We start from the raw sequence: 19643 nt of genomic DNA, 5'->3' as shown, positions 1-19643 counted from the left end.
ATCATAGAAAAATCTTCCTTATTATATTATTATTATTTCTTTCCTCATTTCTGTGATGAACTCAGTGTTCTTCTTTATCACAGAGATGAACAATTTTCATCGCATTAATTTTGTTCTACTAGGTTGAATTTTCAGTGTAAAAGGCAATAAACATGCTTTATGGAGGCAACAAACACAAGATGAGATTTAAAATATAATTCGATATATTTGCACTATTCCACAAACTGCCCATTTACATCTTATTTGTCTTTAACCAAGGAGACCCACATATTCCATAATTATACTCATTTTTTTAATCACTTGTTCGTGTCACTGTGAAAGTTTATTTTCTGTCATTTGATGTGTGTGTTTTTGGAAAATGATGAACAAAACGAAAGAAAGAAAGAAAGAAAGAAAGAAAGAAAGAAAGAAAGAAAGAAAGAAAGAAAGAAAGAAAGAAAAAGAAAATTTGATGTGTCCAGTCTCTGGATTTGTACTTTGAGCTTCAACTTATCTCAAAAGTGACAAAGTGACAAAGTTTTTTATTTGGCACACAAAATATTCAAATAGAAAAAAATGAACAATTCCACAAACAAACACAGACAAAACTAGTGAGTCCGAAAGGGTGTGGGCTGAAGCAAAGCTTATTAGCGCCCACCCCTGCTAGTACAAGTCCAACTATTCTAATCAGTCATATTTACATAAATATAAATTCACTACTACATGTCGACACACAGACATACACATCAATATACTATTCACTTATAATTATATTTATATAGTACCAGATCATAAGAAAGTCGAATCAAGGCACTTTACACCAGTAAGGACTAATCTTACCAACCACCAGAGCAAGCACTAGGCAACTGTGGTGAGGAAAAACTCCCTATAAGGAAGAAACCTCAAGCAGACCAGGCTCTTGGGGGTGACCCTCTGCTTGGGCTGTGCCACATATACCTATATACATACGTATATACTTTACAAACATAAACATATACATACATATACACAGTCACTTATATACATATACACCTACCCATATCTATATATCTACATACGCATATACATACCCACACATTCAAATATACAATAAGTCCCACTTATAAATTGAACATTCCATATAAATCAAATTATATTTGCTTCTTTATGATACTTAGACATAATGTTCTTTTTGAGTAGTTTCTTAAATCTCACTAAGGTACTACTCATTCTAACCTCTGTTGAACATTTGTTCCATTTCCTCACCCCAACCACAGACACACAAAAACCCTTTACATTTGTTCTTACTGGTGGTTTCATAAAAATTGCACAACCTCTTAAACTATATCTGGATTCCCTCAATCGGAACAGACTCTGGACGTGTCTCGGTAAGGCTTGGTTTTTCGCTCGAAATAAAGTTTGAATTGTAATGTAATTGACCAAATCAATGAATTTTAATACATTTAAAGACACAAATAGAGAATGAGTTGGTTCACGATATTGTTTATTGCAGATGATTCGTATGGCTCGTTTTTGCAAAAGGAATATTGGATTGGTATTTGATTTGTAAGTGTTTCCCCATGACTCAACACAATATGTCATATATGGTACCATCAGAGAATGATATAAAGTAAGTAACCCTTCTTGCGGCAGTAGGTCTTTGGCTTTATACAAAATGGCTATAGTTTTTGACAATTTTGATTTCACATAATTTATATGTGGTTTCCAGCTAAGTTTATTATCAGTTATAACACCTAAAAATTTATTCTCTGTTACTAACTCAATTTCCTTATTGTTTATAGTTACATTTTTACATTTGGGTGCCTGTTTATTTCCAAATATAATACATTTAGTTTTCCCAAGGTTGAGTGACAACTTATTAGCGTCAAACCAAACCTTAAGTTTTTCCAGTTCTTTCTCCACTATGTCCAGAAGCTGTTCAAGATTTTCACCGCTACAGAACACAGTTGTATCATCCGCAAAAAGGACACATCTCAGTGAACTCGACACCCAACTTATATCATTTATATAGATTATAAACAACAAAGGACCCAGCACTGAGCCCTGCGGCACCCCACATGTGACATCCCTGAGTTCAGAATTTGTATTATTGAATTGAACATACTGAAATCTGCCTTGTAAATAACTAGCTATCCATTCATATGCCAGACCTCTGATTCCATATTTCTGCAGTTTACTTAATAGTATTCCATGGTTAATTGTGTCAAACGCTTTCTGTAAATAAAAAAAAAACACCTATTGTGTATTGTTTATTATCAATTGCAGTTGCTATACTTTCCACAAAGTCCATCAAAGCATGTGATGTAGTTCGAGACCTTCTGAATCCATATTGTTCTTCACAAATGATGTTATGCTTCAGTAAATAATCATTTAATCTTTTAGCAAATATTTTTTCCAAAATTTTGGAAAATTGTGGCGGGAGTGATATAGGTCTATAATTAGAAAATGTGCGTTTGTCACCAGTTTTAAACAGAGGAATTACTTTGGCTATTTTCATTTGAGAAGGAAATTTACCAGTACTTAGTGACATATTGCAAATATAATTGAACGGTTTTACTATACAATCAATAACTTTTTTTAATAAAGCCATATCCAAATTATTAAAATCAGTCGATTTCTTACTTTTTGAACCATGAACCAGATCAAGTATTTCCCTTTCATGAGTACCACCAATGAACATTGAAACAGATTTGTTAAACGTTGAATTATTTACCCAGAAGTTATTAGTTGATGAGTCAATCTTACTGGCAAGATTTTTACCCACATTAACGAAGTATTCATTAAAGTGTTCAGCAATAGACTCGTCGTTATCAATCGTGATGTAGTTGTTACTCTGAAAAAATGAAGGATAATCTCTAGTTACTCTATTCTTTTTTACTATTTCATTTAATATGTTCCATGTGTTTTTGATGTTATTTCTATTTTTGACAAGTAACTCATTATAATATGTTTTTTTTTTACTGAGTCTCATGATATTGATTAACTTATTCTTATATGTTTTATACTTACTTTCAGCTTCCTTAGTTCGTAGTTTTATGAATTGTTTATATAGTACGTTTTTCTTTTTACATGCCCTCTGAAGCCCCTTAGGTATCCATGGTTTGTTGCTATATTGATTTCTATATATTTTGTCAACAAATGGACAGTGTTTATTATACAAACTGGAAAAAATGGAAATGAAAGCATCATATGACCTGTCAACATCATCAACAAAAACATCTGACCAATTCTGACTTGATAAATCCTCCCTTAAATTATCAATTGTTTCAGGTGTTACTTTTCTACTCATGAATTTGATATTGCTTCGATACTTACAACAACCCTCCAATGCAAAGACTGAGAAAACTGGCAAGTGATCACTGATATCACTGACCAGTAGTCCCCCACTAAGATTACCAGATATAACGTTAGTTAAAATATTGTCAATGAGAGTTGTTGAGTCCATAGTTATTCTGCTAGGATGAATGATGGTTGGAAACAGTCCTAAACAGTACAAGGTGTTTATAAATGAGGTAATTTGTGGATGATTGTGAGGGTTTAAAAAAATCTATATTGAAATCTCCACAGACAAATAAATGCTTATTTCTGTTGATTTTGTTGTACATTCCTAAGATAATGTCTTCAAAGGTGTCAATATTTGTCCCAGGAGCTCTGTAAATGCAACTAACAACTATGTTTTTGGAGTTTATAGATGTAATTTCTATGGTAACACATTCCATGATGTTGTCCACTGTAAATGACATGTTGTTAATGAGTTTACAGTTATAATCTGACCTTACAAACAATGCAACGCCTCCGCCCCTTCTCGTCTGCCTATTAACCAGAAACAATTCATAACCATCTCATTATTAGGTTGCCAAAAACCGACAGTAAATTAGACTGAAATTAGTAAGTCAGTGATTGTTGTGTTGCCAGATAAGTCATTAAAACAGGATCTAATCCCGTTCTCATCCCAGCACTGATGGATCCATGAAAATTCAGTCAGGTATATCTTATATATTATATTCCAATTCTAAGGTGGAGCTATGCTAGTATACTAAGGTATATCTAAATATCTAAAAAGGAAGAGTAAAATAGAAGAGTAGAAAAGAGTAGAGTAGAGTAGAGCCACTTAGGTGCCTGGTCTTGAGAACCAGGGATGGTAGGTTGAAAAGCTTTTTTATCCCATGGGAACTCTCCCTACTCACCCAAGCGACTCAAGAAAAAGTATATATAATAATAAATAATAAGCCATAAGAAAGATAAGACATCATATATATATATATATATATATATATATATATATATATATATATATATATATATATATATATATATATATATATATATATATATATATATATATATATATATATATAAAACTATATTTAAATATTAAAGGTAATGAACATATACAGGAGTAGGTATTAAAACCTAAATATTAATACAGGAGAAGATTTGGTCATGGTCATGGTGTTTTTTTATAGAAACAGAAGCTATGATGTAATGTGTATTGTTATCTATCTAAAGTAACTCTGCTAGCATACTATAGGAAAATAAAAAGCATAATCTATATGCTATCAAATGGAAACCTAAGAACTAAGGTACTATATGTGTTGTGTGGGCCGCTGAAGAGGAGGTACTGCTGGCCCACCACCACCAGAGGGCGCCCTGCCTGGAGTGCGGGCTCCAGGCACCAGAGGGCGCTGCCGCCGACGAAGGCTGTCAGGATGACAGCTGTCACCCATTACTAGACACAGCTGACTGCACTCAGGACGGAGTATATCAGCAGGACAGCGTCTCCACCTCAGTGCCGAGATATCGCCTTGAGATTAAGGTAACCTTCTTTGCTAGTATATATATTGAGGACTCTGATAAACCTTGCTAAACCATTTCAGGACAGCTGATTACAGAAAGCACCTTGCTTGGATAAGTACTCACCTTCCTGCTTCATTATTACAAGAGGTGGAGGCGGCTTCTCCCCTCTCCGTCTACTGGGTGCTGTCGCATCCATACCTGTGTGTTTGTGCTCTTTCCCGCCAGCAGTACCGGATCCGACGAGCGAAGGCAGTGGCCACCTGGGAATTCGGGACTTGGCGGTTCCAGTACTCCTGGTTTTCGGTGGCAGAGGAAATCTGGGTGGTTCCGGTTCGACTGGGACGGACGTCTCCTACCTTCGAGCCTGCCCACACAACACCAGCAGATTTCGACTTACAACTCTAAAGTATTAATTGTTGTATTGGTTGTGCCCTGTTCACAACAGTAAAACTTGTTATTCACCTTTCTCTATTGTCCGTTCATTGCGCCCCCTGTTGTGGGTCCGTGTACCTACACTTTCACAACAGGATATCTCGGCCAGCGTCATGGATCCCGAGGGGCGTCAACCGGCTGTTGAACGGCCAATGGAAGAACAGGGCGCAGCGGCGGCTTCGGGAGGGGTAATCGGTGAGTTGCAGCGGATCCTCACCGCTTTCACCACTCGGATCGATTTTATGACCGAGCAGCACGTTCTCCTAAACCGCAGGGTGGAGGCTCTCGCCGCACAAATGGAAGCTATGGACACGAGCAGGGCAACATTTAGGGCACCTGAAGCACAAAGGAGGCGGGCCCACGGAGCTTGTTATGTTTGTGGCTCGAGTGAGCATATGGCAAACGATTGCCCCGAGCGGTTAAACACCGACGCCCGCCCCTAGAGACTGGGCCAGGGGTGGGCCAAAACATGCACGTGGGACACACCCACATTGCTACACGACTCCCAGTCACGATCCTATATGAGGATTCAACCCTGAAAGCCCCAGCACTGGTGGACACGGGCTCTGAGGGGAATCTGCTTGACAGCAGATGGGCCAGGGAGATAGGGCTCCCTCTGGTGGCTCTTACCTCGCCTGTGCAGGTTCGGGCACTAGATGGCTCCCTACTCCCACCAATCACGCACAAGACACCTCCAGTAACTCTGGTGGTGTCAGGTAACCACCGGGAGGTGATCGAGTTCTTCGTGACTCAGGCCACCTCCCGTGTGGTTTTAGGGTTTCCATGGATGCTTAAACACAATCCCCGGATTGATTGGCCGTCCGGGGTAGTGGTACAGTGGAGCGAAACCTGCCATCGGGAGTGTCTCGGTTCCTCGGTTCCTCCTGGCTCCCAAGCTAAGGAGGAGGTCCGAGTCCCGCCCAATCTGAAGGCGGTGCCAGCGGAGTACCATGACCTCGCTGACGTGTTCAGCAAGGATCTGGCCCTCACGCTACCTCCCCACCGCCCGTATGATTGTGCCATTGATTTGGTTCCAGGCAGTGAGTTTCCGTCCAGTAGGCTGTACAACCTCTCACGGCCGGAACGCGAATCCATGGAGACCTACATCCGGGACTCTTTAGCTGCTGGGTTGATCCGGAATTCCACCTCACCGATGGGCGCAGGTTTCTTTTTTGTGGGTAAAAAGGATGGCGGGCTTCGTCCATGCATTGATTATAGGGGGTTGAACGAGATCACGGTTCGCAATCGATACCCGTTGCCCTTGTTAGATTCGGTGTTCACCCCCCTGCATGGAGCCAAGATGTTCACCAAGCTGGATCTTAGGAATGCGTATCATTTGGTTCGGATTCGGAAGGGAGACGAGTGGAAGACGGCATTCAACACCCCCTTAGGTCATTTTGAGTACCTGGTCATGCCGTTCGGTCTCACTAATGCTCCCGCGACCTTCCAAGCGTTGGTAAACGATGTCTTGCGGGACTTCCTGCACCGGTTTGTCTTCGTATATCTAGACGATATACTCATCTTTTCCCCGGATCCTGAGACTCATGTCCGGCATGTCCGTCAGGTCCTGCAGCGGTTGTTGGAGAACCGTCTGTTTGTGAAGGGCGAGAAGTGTGAGTTCCACCGCACTTCTTTGTCCTTCCTGGGGTTTATCATCTCCTCTAACTCCGTCGCCCCGGATCCGGCCAAGGTTGCGGCGGTGAGAGATTGGCCCCAACCCACTAGCCGTAGGAAGCTGCAACAGTTCCTCGGCTTCGCTAATTTCTACAGGAGGTTCATCAAGGGCTACAGTCAGGTAGTTAGCCCCCTGACAGCCCTGACCTCTCCAAAAGTTCCCTTCACCTGGTCGGACCGGTGCGAGGCCGCGTTCAAGGAGTTGAAACGGCGCTTCTCGTCTGCACCAGTTCTGGTGCAGCCCGATCCTAGCCGCCAGTTAGTGGTTGAAGTGGATGCCTCGGACTCAGGGATAGGAGCGGTGCTCTCCCAGAGCGGGAAGACCGATAAGGTCCTTCACCCGTGTGCCTATTTTTCTCGCAGGTTGACCCCCGCTGAACGGAATTATGACGTCGGCAATCGGGAACTCCTTGCTGTGAAAGAGGCCCTCGAAGAGTGGAGACATCTGTTGGAGGGAACAGCCGTGCCATTCACGGTTTTCACTGACCATCGGAACCTGGAGTACATCAGGACCGCTAAGCGTCTGAACCCCAGGCAAGCCCGCTGGTCATTGTTCTTTGGCCGTTTTGACTTCCGGATTACCTACCGCCCCGGGACCAAGAACCAGCGATCGGATGCATTGTCCCGGGTGCACGAAGAGGAGGTCAGAACGGAACCGTCGGATCCCCCGGATCCCATCATCCCGGAGTCCGCTATCGTGGCCGCCCTCACCTGGGACGTGGAGAAGACCGTCCGGGAGGCCCTGACCCGTGTCCCGGACCCCGGAGACGGACCAAAGAACAAACTATACGTCCCACCAGAGGCCAGGGCCGCAGTCCTAGACTTCTGTCACGGTTCTAAGCTCTCCTGTCACCCAGGGGTGCGAAGGACCGTGGCAGTCGTCCGGCAACGCTTCTGGTGGGCATCCCTGGAGACCGACGTCCGGGACTACGTCCAGGCTTGTACCACCTGTGCCAGGGGCAAGGCCAATCATCAGAAGACCTCAGGGCAGCTACAGCCACTGCCCGTGCCTCATCGCCCCTGGTCCCATATCGGCCTGGACTTCGTCACGGGTCTCCCGCCGTCCCAGGGAAACACCGTCGTCTTCACGATAGTGGACCGTTTCTCCAAGGCGGCCCACTTCGTGGCCCTCCCGAAGCTCCCTACGGCCCAGGAGACAGCGGACCTCCTGGTCCACCACGTCGTCCGTCTGCATGGCATACCATCAGACATCGTCTCCGATCGCGGTCCCCAGTTCACCTCACATGTCTGGAGGAGCTTCTGCCGGGAACTGGGGGCCTCGGTCAGCCTTTCGTCCGGGTACCACCCCCAGACCAACGGGCAAGCAGAGCGGGCCAACCAAGAACTGGAGCAGACACTACGCTGTGTGACAGCCGCGCACCCGACGGCCTGGAGTACCCACCTGGCCTGGATCGAGTACGCCCACAACAGCCAAGTGTCATCAGCCACCGGCCTCTCCCCGTTTGAGGTGTGCTTGGGGTATCAGCCCCCCTTGTTTCCGGTGGTCGAGGGAGAGGTCGGTGTGCCCTCGGTCCAGGCCCACCTACGGAAGTGCCGTCGGGTGTGGCGTGCTGCCCGCTCTGCTTTGTTGAAGGCCCGGACGAGGGCGAAGAAACATGCAGACCGGCGGCGGGCCCCGGCCCCCACGTACCGTCCTGGGCAGGCAGTGTGGTTGTCCACCAAGGACATTCCCCTTCAAGTGGACTCCCCCAAGCTCCAAGAACGGTACATCGGTCCCTTCAAGGTTGTCAAAGTCATCAATCCCGCCGCAGTGAGGCTTCAGCTTCCGGCCTCACTGCGGATACACCCAGTATTCCACGTCTCCCGGATAAAGCCCCATCACACCTCACCCCTCTGCACCCCGGGTCCGGCACCACCTCCTGCCCGGATCATCGACGGGGAACCGGCTTGGACCGTGCGCCGGCTCCTCGATGTCCGTCGAATGGGCCGGGGTTTTCAGTACCTGGTGGACTGGGAGGGGTACGGCCCCGAGGAGCGCTCCTGGGTGAAGAAGGGCTTCATCCTGGACCCGGCCCTCCTGGCCGACTTCTACCGACGCCATCCGGACAAGCCCGGCCGTGCGCCAGGAGGCGCCCGTTGAGGGGGGGGTCCTGTTGTGTGGGCCGCTGAAGAGGAGGTACTGCTGGCCCACCACCACCAGAGGGCGCCCTGCCTGGAGTGCGGGCTCCAGGCACCAGAGGGCGCTGCCGCCGACGAAGGCTGTCAGGATGACAGCTGTCACCCATTACTAGACACAGCTGACTGCACTCAGGACGGAGTATATCAGCAGGACAGCGTCTCCACCTCAGTGCCGAGATATCGCCTTGAGATTAAGGTAACCTTCTTTGCTAGTATATATATTGAGGACTCTGATAAACCTTGCTAAACCATTTCAGGACAGCTGATTACAGAAAGCACCTTGCTTGGATAAGTACTCACCTTCCTGCTTCATTATTACAAGAGGTGGAGGCGGCTTCTCCCCTCTCCGTCTACTGGGTGCTGTCGCATCCATACCTGTGTGTTTGTGCTCTTTCCCGCCAGCAGTACCGGATCCGACGAGCGAAGGCAGTGGCCACCTGGGAATTCGGGACTTGGCGGTTCCAGTACTCCTGGTTTTCGGTGGCAGAGGAAATCTGGGTGGTTCCGGTTCGACTGGGACGGACGTCTCCTACCTTCGAGCCTGCCCACACAACACCAGCAGATTTCGACTTACAACTCTAAAGTATTAATTGTTGTATTGGTTGTGCCCTGTTCACAACAGTAAAACTTGTTATTCACCTTTCTCTATTGTCCGTTCATTGCGCCCCCTGTTGTGGGTCCGTGTACCTACACTTTCACAACAATATGTTGATATCTTTAAAAAGAACACGTCTCTGCAGGTAGACATGGTCAAGAGGCTCTTTTGAAGTTCAAATCAAGCATTAAATTGGGTGAAAAGGCAATTTACTAAGTGACTTTGAATACGGCACGGTCACTGGTGGCAGGCCGCCAGGTGGAGCGTTTCAGAAACTACTGATCTACTTGGATTTTCTTGCACATTCATCTTTCGAGCCTGCAGAGCAGTGTCGGAAAATGACGGAAAATCCCGAGTGGCAAACATCAAATGTTTGGACAGCACTTATAGACTTGATTGCTCAGGATTTTTAATATGACTCTGAAAAATGTGACGTTCTGCTTTAAACAGGCCAGGAATGGATCAGTCTTTCCCAGTGCAATAACTTGGTACTGATAGCCTACATCATCTCCCATCAAATCTTTTCAGCACAGCTCAGTAAAACAAAGCCAAACCTGGCGGCTGTGCATACAAAGGCCTGTTCACTGAACATCATCTGAAGGGAAATCTGTGGCGTTGCGCTCAGGAGAGCACATATTCACCTCATGTTTCATATCCTTTGCACTATCGTTTCTCAAATATACACATTGCTGTCACATCACTACAGCTGTAATGTTTCCTTTTCAAATATCGTATAGCAGCAGGGAAGCATGGTGATGGTGATGGACGATGCCTCAGGGAACCGGAATCTTGTAATGAGTCCTTCAGCGTGCTTTCCCATCCAAATGACCAATTGTAATCCAGTGGGACTGTTCTTACATTTCACTGCACACCGAACCGCAAACCACTCTGAATAAATGTAGGTGTCAAATCTTTGACAAAGCCTGATGGGCCAAGTACTGCGATGTGTAATGATGTAATACAAGCAGGTTTGCGAAATACTATGGGTCTGATCTTTACAGAAACATAAAACAATAAAGTCTCCTCTCTCTCAGCTATATTTTTAAATTACTTAGCCCCTTTTAGGATAGTGTGGTGTTTTCAATTCCAGCAATCATCAGTTTGTAATCAATATGCAGAACACTCCTCCTTTATAGGTGTTTGCTTCTAGTTGCTCCTAGAGTTTTTATTTGGCACATAACAGTTAGTGTACTTGGTTTCAGTGCAGAAGGATCCCAGTTCAAAGCCTACCCCTGCCATATTTCTCCACGTAATGTGGAATTTAGAGATGGGCAGATCGATCCTAATATTGATAATATCGATACCAATGCTGGTATTGATATTGAACAATCCTCATGTAAAAAGATCGATACTCAAGCTTTTTTCTCTCCTGCATGCATTGACTGCTGTGCACGCAGATTCATCAAAGTCTACTCTCTATCTGTAAGAGCAGCGCTGCGCTGTGTCACACAACACAGAGCAGTGCACCCTCCCCCCCTCTGGTCTTTTGTTATTGCACCATCATGTGGCTCAGCAGCACCAGCCAACAGGCATGCAGGTAGGATCAGCCTGGCCTGCCCACTCAGCACTCTCCTCGAGTCAGCCCTCTACCTCAGGAGATTTTGTTTTAAGTTGTGTTGAGTGATGTTTTTTTAAACAAAAATGTTGATTGTGATAATAAAGTATTTTGTTGTCATGTACAATGTTTGGCGAAATTCTATCCTAGGTCTTTTGGATCCTCTGGATCTATGAAGCTTAAATATGAAAAAGTATTGGTATCGGTATCAATATCGGCGATACTGGGCCTGTATTTACTTGGTATCGGATCAATACCAAAATTCCCGGTATCGCCCACCTTTAGTGGAATTGTGCCAGGAAGGGCATCCGGTGTAAAACGTCTGTTAATTCAACATGCAGATCTGCTGTGGCGACCTCAAGTGAGAAAAAAGGGAGCAGAGGAAGGAACTTTTACAGAATATCAAAACACATCAGTCACCATGACTACTCTTGAAACATGTGTTCATATTAGGGTTGTGCTCCTCTTCTTCATAAAATGATACAACACACATCTAGATTCATGGGCTATACTAAAATTCAAGAATGATACTTTTTATTATAGACCAATTCAGTTCAGTTCAGTGTTCTTTGTTTCATGTAGGCATTCATTTTCCAGAAAAATTACAGTAAGCCAAAAATAGCATTGCTTATGTTCTAATATATATTCCATGAAAAATCAGGTACCTTCTTCAGGTTTTTACTACTGTGCTGCAACACTTTGGTGCAACCTCTGCAGCCTGTTGGAATACCACTCAGGGCAGCATCACATGCAGTACCAGAAAGCTTTCTTTAGCATTGAGGAAGCCAGGAAGAAGAAGATTCCAGCTGTTGTTCCAATCACATAAACAGCAGAGCACAGCTTTCCTGTTCTCAACTGCTGGTTTGAACCATTTGTGAATAAAGTTCCAACAGATACGTTTATCTGTTATACTGCCGACTACTATTGGACATGTTGATTTTGTTTTTACCTCACAGGCAAAGATAAAGTTCATTTTTGTCCTGAGTGAAAAGTTGAACCCCAAAATCCCAGCGTTCACATTCAAGTAAATTATTAAGTTACCAACTCATGTTTTGTGACCTCAGGAAGAACTACTTTGCATTTCTTTGCATTACTTTATGTTCCATGGGGTTAAAAAGAAGTCAACAGGTTGTATATCAGAAGCTTTCCTCACCATACTATTATGTTCTAGAAAAATTCTGAATGTGGATTTTATTACACTCTAAGAAATGAAACACAGGGGTTTTAAATGTAATTAATACTATTACTTTCAATATACTTGCAATTGTTAATTTTAGGGATTAAGTAATAATGCTTCATTTGATTTAATTAATTTCAACTACAATATTGTTTTGCACTTAAATGACAATGTTATGTGGAAAACGTTACCTTAACTTTATCAGTTAAATTCAACGTTTTATTTCTTAGAGTGTAGAAACTCCACTTCTGTGGATTCTTTGAAGGTAAACTTCAAAACATATCTGTTTTCAACTGTATATAATTTGTATGTGGTTTTACTTATGTTTTTAATTTACTACTCTGTACCAAGTACATGGTATTTATATTCTCAGTGTATTCTTATGGTTGTTGCATTTTTTTTTTTTAAATTGTCTGTAAGCTTGCACTTTTGTTTTAATATGTATAGATCTTTGAAAGGTTTAACTTGAAAGTGCTTAATAAACAAAATACTACTACTACTGCTACTACTAATGATAATAATAATAATAATAATAATAATAATAATAATAATTAAACCAGAGGAAATAGAGCACCTTAATCCACTGATGAGTTTTGTAAACAGGAAGGACAGGATACAGTTAACAAAAAAATAAATAAGTAAAAAAATCTGTATAGTTCTGTAACATCTTGTGACATTCAAGACAAGCATCAATCCACATGCAAAACCCCTGTGTGGGAGTAACAGTATACTTTGCTCATGGTTTGGTACATACAAACTATCACAGTTTCAAGGTCATAATACAAATCAAATTTTGATATATTCCTGTTAATTTTCCTCAAACAGTGAAAGAACAAAAAAGATTTCCACAAAATTGAAAAGATGAATCGCATGACTCAGCTGACTTGAGGATGAACAGTTTTCACATTCAACATTTTTACAACAGATTTTGCAAATTAAAAACAACAACAAATCACCTGAATATGACAATGTAACTCAAAGTCATTGTTGCAGAACTCTTGTGTTTACATGCCTCACAGTTTCTTAAATGTACATATAGATGCATACAATATTTCACTTTTTCAGTTTCACTTTTTTCTTGCTCCTTAAAAGCTGCTGAAAGCTTTTTAACATTTAAGGGCAGAAATGACAAGGCCTGCAACGCAGCTGGAACCAGCCTCCAAAAAGCCTTCACAAATGTCAAATATAACAACATTCTACAATCAGAGAACAGTTTTTACAACAATTTGGATCCACAGTGGGTGCAGGGAGGCATTCAGACCATACAAAATGACAAAAGCCTCAACACCTGCTTCACTGTCCACAGTGCAGCTGAGGAACAAAATGTTTCCTATGGCTGCTTCGACAAAGGCAATTCTAAGGGCCCCTTCACACATAATGCAAGTATGTACAACTCAGGGCGAGCTGACTGGAAGGTGTGCACGATGCTGGTGCGACAGTTCGTGCATGCGACAGTGTCTTTCAAGCAGGAACAGTGTGAGCTGCTGCAGCTGCTCACATCACACCGCTGATGTGGACGAGAATAAAATAAAAACCAGCTGTATAATTAATGAATATCACTGGGTTGATATAAATAATACATAAATGGGGTGCAATACAGAAGCCCACAGTTAAACAACAAGAAAAAAATGCCATGGGATTCAAACCCACATGCTCTGATTACCAGACAGAAACTTTACCACTGCACTACAATCACTGCCTTGTAATATGAGCATGAAATGGCTAAAATCAACAAGCAGATAAATGTATTTTCTTAAAAAAGAAAAATGCGCTGTGATAACTGACTAAACGGTGTTTGGTACAGTGTATTTCTGACAGGACACGCGTGTCCTGTCAGACATGACATTCAGATCACCTGCTGCGTGTCCAAACAGACTGATGGTTCGTTTCTCCTCCCATCGCAAAAGCAATATATGTTTTTATGTATTTTCACACAAGGAAACACATGCACGTGCCCGGCAAAACATGGGGCATGTGCTGCAGCTATGATGTCCAGGACCAGAGATGTCCCAACAGCTGTGGGCAATCAACCACACCCCATGTTCTGTCAGCGCACAGACCGAGATGACACTCTGTGATCAGATGAGAGATGCCTTGCCTGTGGGGGTTGAACCACATTCACAGATGTGGGGGCGGGGTGAGCACGTGAAACACATGCACACATGTGTTGTGGGGGAGTGGACACTGTGGCATGTCGCATGTGCACTCGGCAACTTCACAGTTGTGGGACACTTAGACAAATTTCACATCCAGCTCGACAGTGATCGTCTGCTGACTGTTTTCGTGATGATAGTACGAATGGCCACACATTTTGGAAGTGCCATGCGAGCGGTATTAGACATTCATGCGTGTCAGTTGGAATTTGGCTGACAAGGGGTTGGGACTACTTATATTTATTAGGTGGAATCCAATCCAATGAGTCAGTTTTTTGAGTGAATGACTCATTGGATGAACTCAATTCATATGTAGTCCCAATTAAATTAAATTAAATGATCATGCATGGATGTGCTTATTTAAGTTGAGGCTACATATATTTATTAGATGGAAATAAATCCTGCACATAATTGAATTGAGTTCATCCAATGCATCAGTTTTTTGAGCGCATAATTAAATTGAGTTCAGACAATCCATCAGTTTTTTGAGTGTATGGTAAAATACCGATAAAGGTTTGCAAATAGAGGTGATGTGTCTGTTTAAACTACATTTTAAAGATATTTAAACATAAGGTGACCATTTTGCAGAGATTTTATTTTCTAAGTAGACAATAACATTACAACAATTTACAATGTAAAATGGACATATTTTATGTAAAACCATTTATTTACACATTCACTGTAATTTTTACAGAATTCCTCTGGCAATCACAGCTGCCACAATTTTTCCATTTTTTTACAGTGTGTACATATAACTTATAAAGAGGTTTTTATTTTATTAGCAGGCTGAAATGATTCTTTATCCACTGATTTTGTATTCCTAATATTTAGAATGCTACCCACAAAAGATGAGGTCAGATCCCTGAAAACCAGCCTTTTTTTAAGATTCTTGATTTGAGATCCTTCTGATTTTCGGTGATGATTGAGACATTTTGACGCACTACCTTGTGTAGAAATTTCAACTCATTTGGATGAATAGTTTTTGAGTAACACGAGGTTGAAAGTCTTTTTTAGTAGACGGGCGGAACTGTCCAAGGTGCTGAAAAGTGTCCCCCTCAAAGATCACCGGTGATCAGAACACACCCGCCGGATCCGATTGGTCCAACGTCACGCGCAAAACATACCCAAGCACAGAAGGTAACCGGATTACAGAGGAGGAGGAAGAAGAGGAAGAAGAAGAAGAGGAGGAGGAGAGATAGAAAGCTGAGGATGCAGGTTTGCTCCACGACTCGCAGCATCTCCACTAGGACGGCAGCACGAGCGGCGACACGTCAGTGAAACGCGGACAAACTTGCAGCTGACGACGAGGAGATGCGCCCACAAAAGCTTTGATTCGACCCCTTTCCCTCCCCTCTCCATCTCCTCCACCACCTCCTCCCCACATCTTCAGCATCCCGCACACTGAAACCACTTCGACGCGCAGCAGGCAGCCCGACTGACAACAAGCCAGACACGATGCGTGGATCATCCCCACATGGGACAGCCGTGGGATTTATGTTGCTGCTGAACGCGCTGTTTGCCGTCACGCACGTTGCAGAAGGAGTCTTGACGGAGCACCTTCTGGTTCAGGTGCACGAAGGCGCACAGGACGAGGCGCACCAACTTGCAACACAACATGGGTTCCAGAGTGCTCGAAAGGTAAAGAACAAAATATATTTCCAGATCAAAGCAACCACTTAATAACGATTTCTCACTTGCATTTACAGATTTGCTATTTTTTGGAATTAAAATACTCAGATACATGAAATCCAAATTATTTGACAAGTCTTCTAAAAATATCCCGACACACTAGATTTGGTAATGGCAGCTGATCAGAGCAGAATTATGAAACCAAACGCTTCCTCTGGCTTGTTTTTGGGTTTGACTTGGTTTATACTCACTCTTCTACTTAATTTGATGACGTCATCCATTCTAAAACAATGCCTAGGTGGCTAACCATGCCTAGGTTGCATCATGAGACTCAACCTTAACAAGCAAAAATTACGTGCATGTACAGTGGAATTTCTTAAAATAAAATATTGCAATAAATAAATGCATTACCCAAATAAGTCAGTATCTTTTATAGCTGCTGCACAGTAAATTTCGCAGTGTTACATCAACACTTCAGCAAGTATATAGTAGGAACCAATTAAAAAAAAGGTAAATCAATTCAATCAGTGTAAAATCAATTAAAGTGTTTGACCCCACTCAATAAAGTATTAAATCAATTCTATCAAACTGTTAAATGAATTTAAGTGCAAAATTAACACTGCACCCAGCGCACATATGGTCCCATTCAAAATAGTGTTCAATAGCGTAGATGCATTAAAGCGTTAAATTAGCACTTCAGCCAGTGCGTAGTATGGCCCTAATTAAAATACTGTTAATTCTATCATAGTGTTAAATCAGTTAAAGTGTTTGATTAACACTGCAGCAGTGCATATTATGACCCCATTCATAGTAGTGTCAAATCAGTTCTACCATAGTGTTAAATGAATTAAAGTGTCACATATAGACAAAGAAACACATTCAAACCTACAGACAATTTAAAGTTAACAATCCACCTAACCTGCATGTCTGTGGATGTGGGAGGAAGCCGGAGCACCCGGAGAAAACCCACACAAACATAGGGAGAACATGTAAACACCACACAGAAAGGCCACAGGTGGGAATCGATCACATGACCTTCTTGATGTGCGGCAACAGTGCTAACCACTAAGCCACCGTACTGCCCTTAAAAATATACCGTGTTGATAAATGTGTTATTCCTGGTTAATAACTAGTCATTTGTTGTCTTTTCTGAATTGTGCATTTGGCTGAAAACCTTCAAAGTAATCATGTCTCCATTCAGTTCCACTCTAAAAATCCATTATGTTCTTTAATATAGCGTTTAATTTTGTAAAAACAAAATTAGGCTTTTCAAATGCACATTTGGAGATTTCAGATTTGTTCCTTTTTAATTATTTACTTAACAACACTAAGATGCTTAAGCCCTTTGCACAATATGGAGTATATGTACAATACATTTTGAATATTGGAAAAGTGGTACCTTGTGTGAAATAGACAAATTTAGATGTTATTGGATAAGAATAAACAAAGCTTTCAACCAAAATATAAGCTTGTGTTCCTTCATACTTAAAAATTTGGTTAAATTAAATAAAATTCCATCAAGGGTTGAAGGGAATCTTTTGCATTTTTCTGAAAAGATTTCATGGAAACCTTGATATTTTTCATTTCATTCTCTGAATAATTTGCACGTTATATAATCACATGATTTAGTAGCACATGCAGTTGCGGTGCATGTGGTAATATGCTCACCTGATCTACGCCATCTTATTAAACAGCTTGACAAATGCACCATAAATCATGTCAACAAGACATAACAAGACATTTAGTAAAGAGGGGTGGAAATAATTTCCTGACAGTGTGCTTCTTGTCAAATGTCAAAATAAATGTGAGGGTGAAACTGGCCGGAGCCTTGGCTTGTGATGCATGACAAAGGAGCATCTGTGCTGCTCCGAATTACCATTTTTTTTCTTTTTTACCTCCACTATCAACCGAAAAGACATCTGTCAGTCGGTGTCTCATCACAGTTTAGTATCTGTGCTTTCGTGTAGCATCACCACTTCTCTGATTGCTAGTTGCTTTTCTTGCAGGCATTCGATCATCCCTCCATCGCCTGCCTTCCTGCCTCTCAGGTTATGCAATCTGCAGCTATTTATCTTAATGGGATATGCACCATTAAACCATATTTGTGCTGTTTGAATTGTTTTCTATTGTTGCCTAATTAACAAGACGGGGACACACAATCACGAGCACAAAAATAGAAGTTGCAAGGCATGGAAGATATACTGTATGCCATGTATTTTAGGTTCTTGCATCACATCTGCTTTAAAAAATGACAGAGGAGCAGAAGATAAAAAAGAAAAATCCTCATTCATTTCACATTTCATCCGCCGTTCAGGCATTCCCAACAGTGTTTTGACGATTGACCTGTCACAGAAGCATAAAGAAGTCTTTAATCACAAAACACCGGATGATGCATTTCATGTTCCTGCCCTTGTGATTTATGATGGTTGAATCCAGCATTGTGACCCTAAGCCTTAAACATAGATCCTCCACTGACACCAAAGCATCACCTGGAGGATGACCTTGTGTTGTTTGTTTGGATTGGTCATTGGCTCACTTGGTGACCTTCACTGTCTCCTGATCCTTTTCTCTGTCTGGATCCCCCCCCAGCTTCCTTTTGGAGAGGGGCTCTTTCACTTCTATCCTCAGGACACTTCAAAGAGGCGGAGTAAACGCAGCATTCACAACAGACGACAGCTTCAAAAGGACCGCAGGGTGAGCGTGCATGCAGAGGCACAGACAAACACGATGTGTGTGCCCGTATGGCTGCACTCCCTTTATGTGTCAACAGTGTGTTTGTCTGCATATTGTTCGGTGCGCAAAATAAGGAAAAACAGGATTTGTGCCTGAACTTTAAAAGTAAAACATTGTAATAAACACACAAACAGCATTTGCAAATAAAATTTTACGGTTTATATTTTATTTAATCAATGTGGAGAATCTTCAGCAGAACATTTAAAATACAAAACATGTCACATCAGCCAACACCAAAACTGAGATGCGTTTGATACCCTTTTACAGGTTTTTAGGATCTTCAAATGCAAACACCATCCCAGGTTAACCGTCTAATTAATGTAATGGCATGGAGCTAAAATACCCCCAAAAAACTGCTTCTTGTTGCGAAAGAACAAGCAAAAATGTAATTGAAAGTGTCCTGCACCAAGGAGAGGATCCCTACAGAGGAAAAAGTTTGTATTTTTACCTCACTAAATGTAAAGACACTTTTTAAGATGATTGTACAGTTAGCCGCTTACCTTAGCCTAGTCATCCTCTTCCAGTGCTACACCACTTTGGCATCACAAGTGGATTGCTGATAATTGGCTTGTTTTGTAAGACACAGATCCCCATTGCCAGTTGACTTGTAATCACTCAATGAAGAGCACTGCTGAAGGAGGATGGCTAGGCTAACGTAAGCGGCTAACTGTATAGTCAGTCATTTAACAAATTCTTTGCATTTAGTGAGATAAACATGCACATGTTTCCCTCCACAAGGATCCTCTCCATGCTGCCAGACACGTCAAATGATAGTTTTGC

At 42.4% G+C, this 19643-nt stretch overlaps 1 protein-coding gene across 1 annotated transcript in view; it reads left to right on the top strand.

Annotated features, from left to right (window-relative positions):
* The first annotated feature begins 15634 nt into the window (after positions 1-15634).
* pcsk2 (proprotein convertase subtilisin/kexin type 2) overlaps positions 15635-19643 on the top strand; it is a 103253-nt gene continuing 99244 nt past the window's right edge. Inside the window, exons 1-2 of the mRNA XM_034184271.1 lie at positions 15635-16139; positions 18720-18824. Of these exons, the coding sequence (XP_034040162.1) occupies positions 15957-16139; positions 18720-18824 (288 nt within the window). The 5' untranslated portion in view covers positions 15635-15956. The remainder of the gene's footprint in view (positions 16140-18719; positions 18825-19643) is intronic.

Source organism: Thalassophryne amazonica, chromosome 13, assembly GCF_902500255.1.
Source record: "Thalassophryne amazonica chromosome 13, fThaAma1.1, whole genome shotgun sequence".
Taxonomy (NCBI): Eukaryota; Metazoa; Chordata; class Actinopteri; order Batrachoidiformes; family Batrachoididae; genus Thalassophryne; species Thalassophryne amazonica.
Note: the sequence above shows the minus strand (reverse complement) of the source record. Positions and strands in the feature narration are given on the sequence as shown.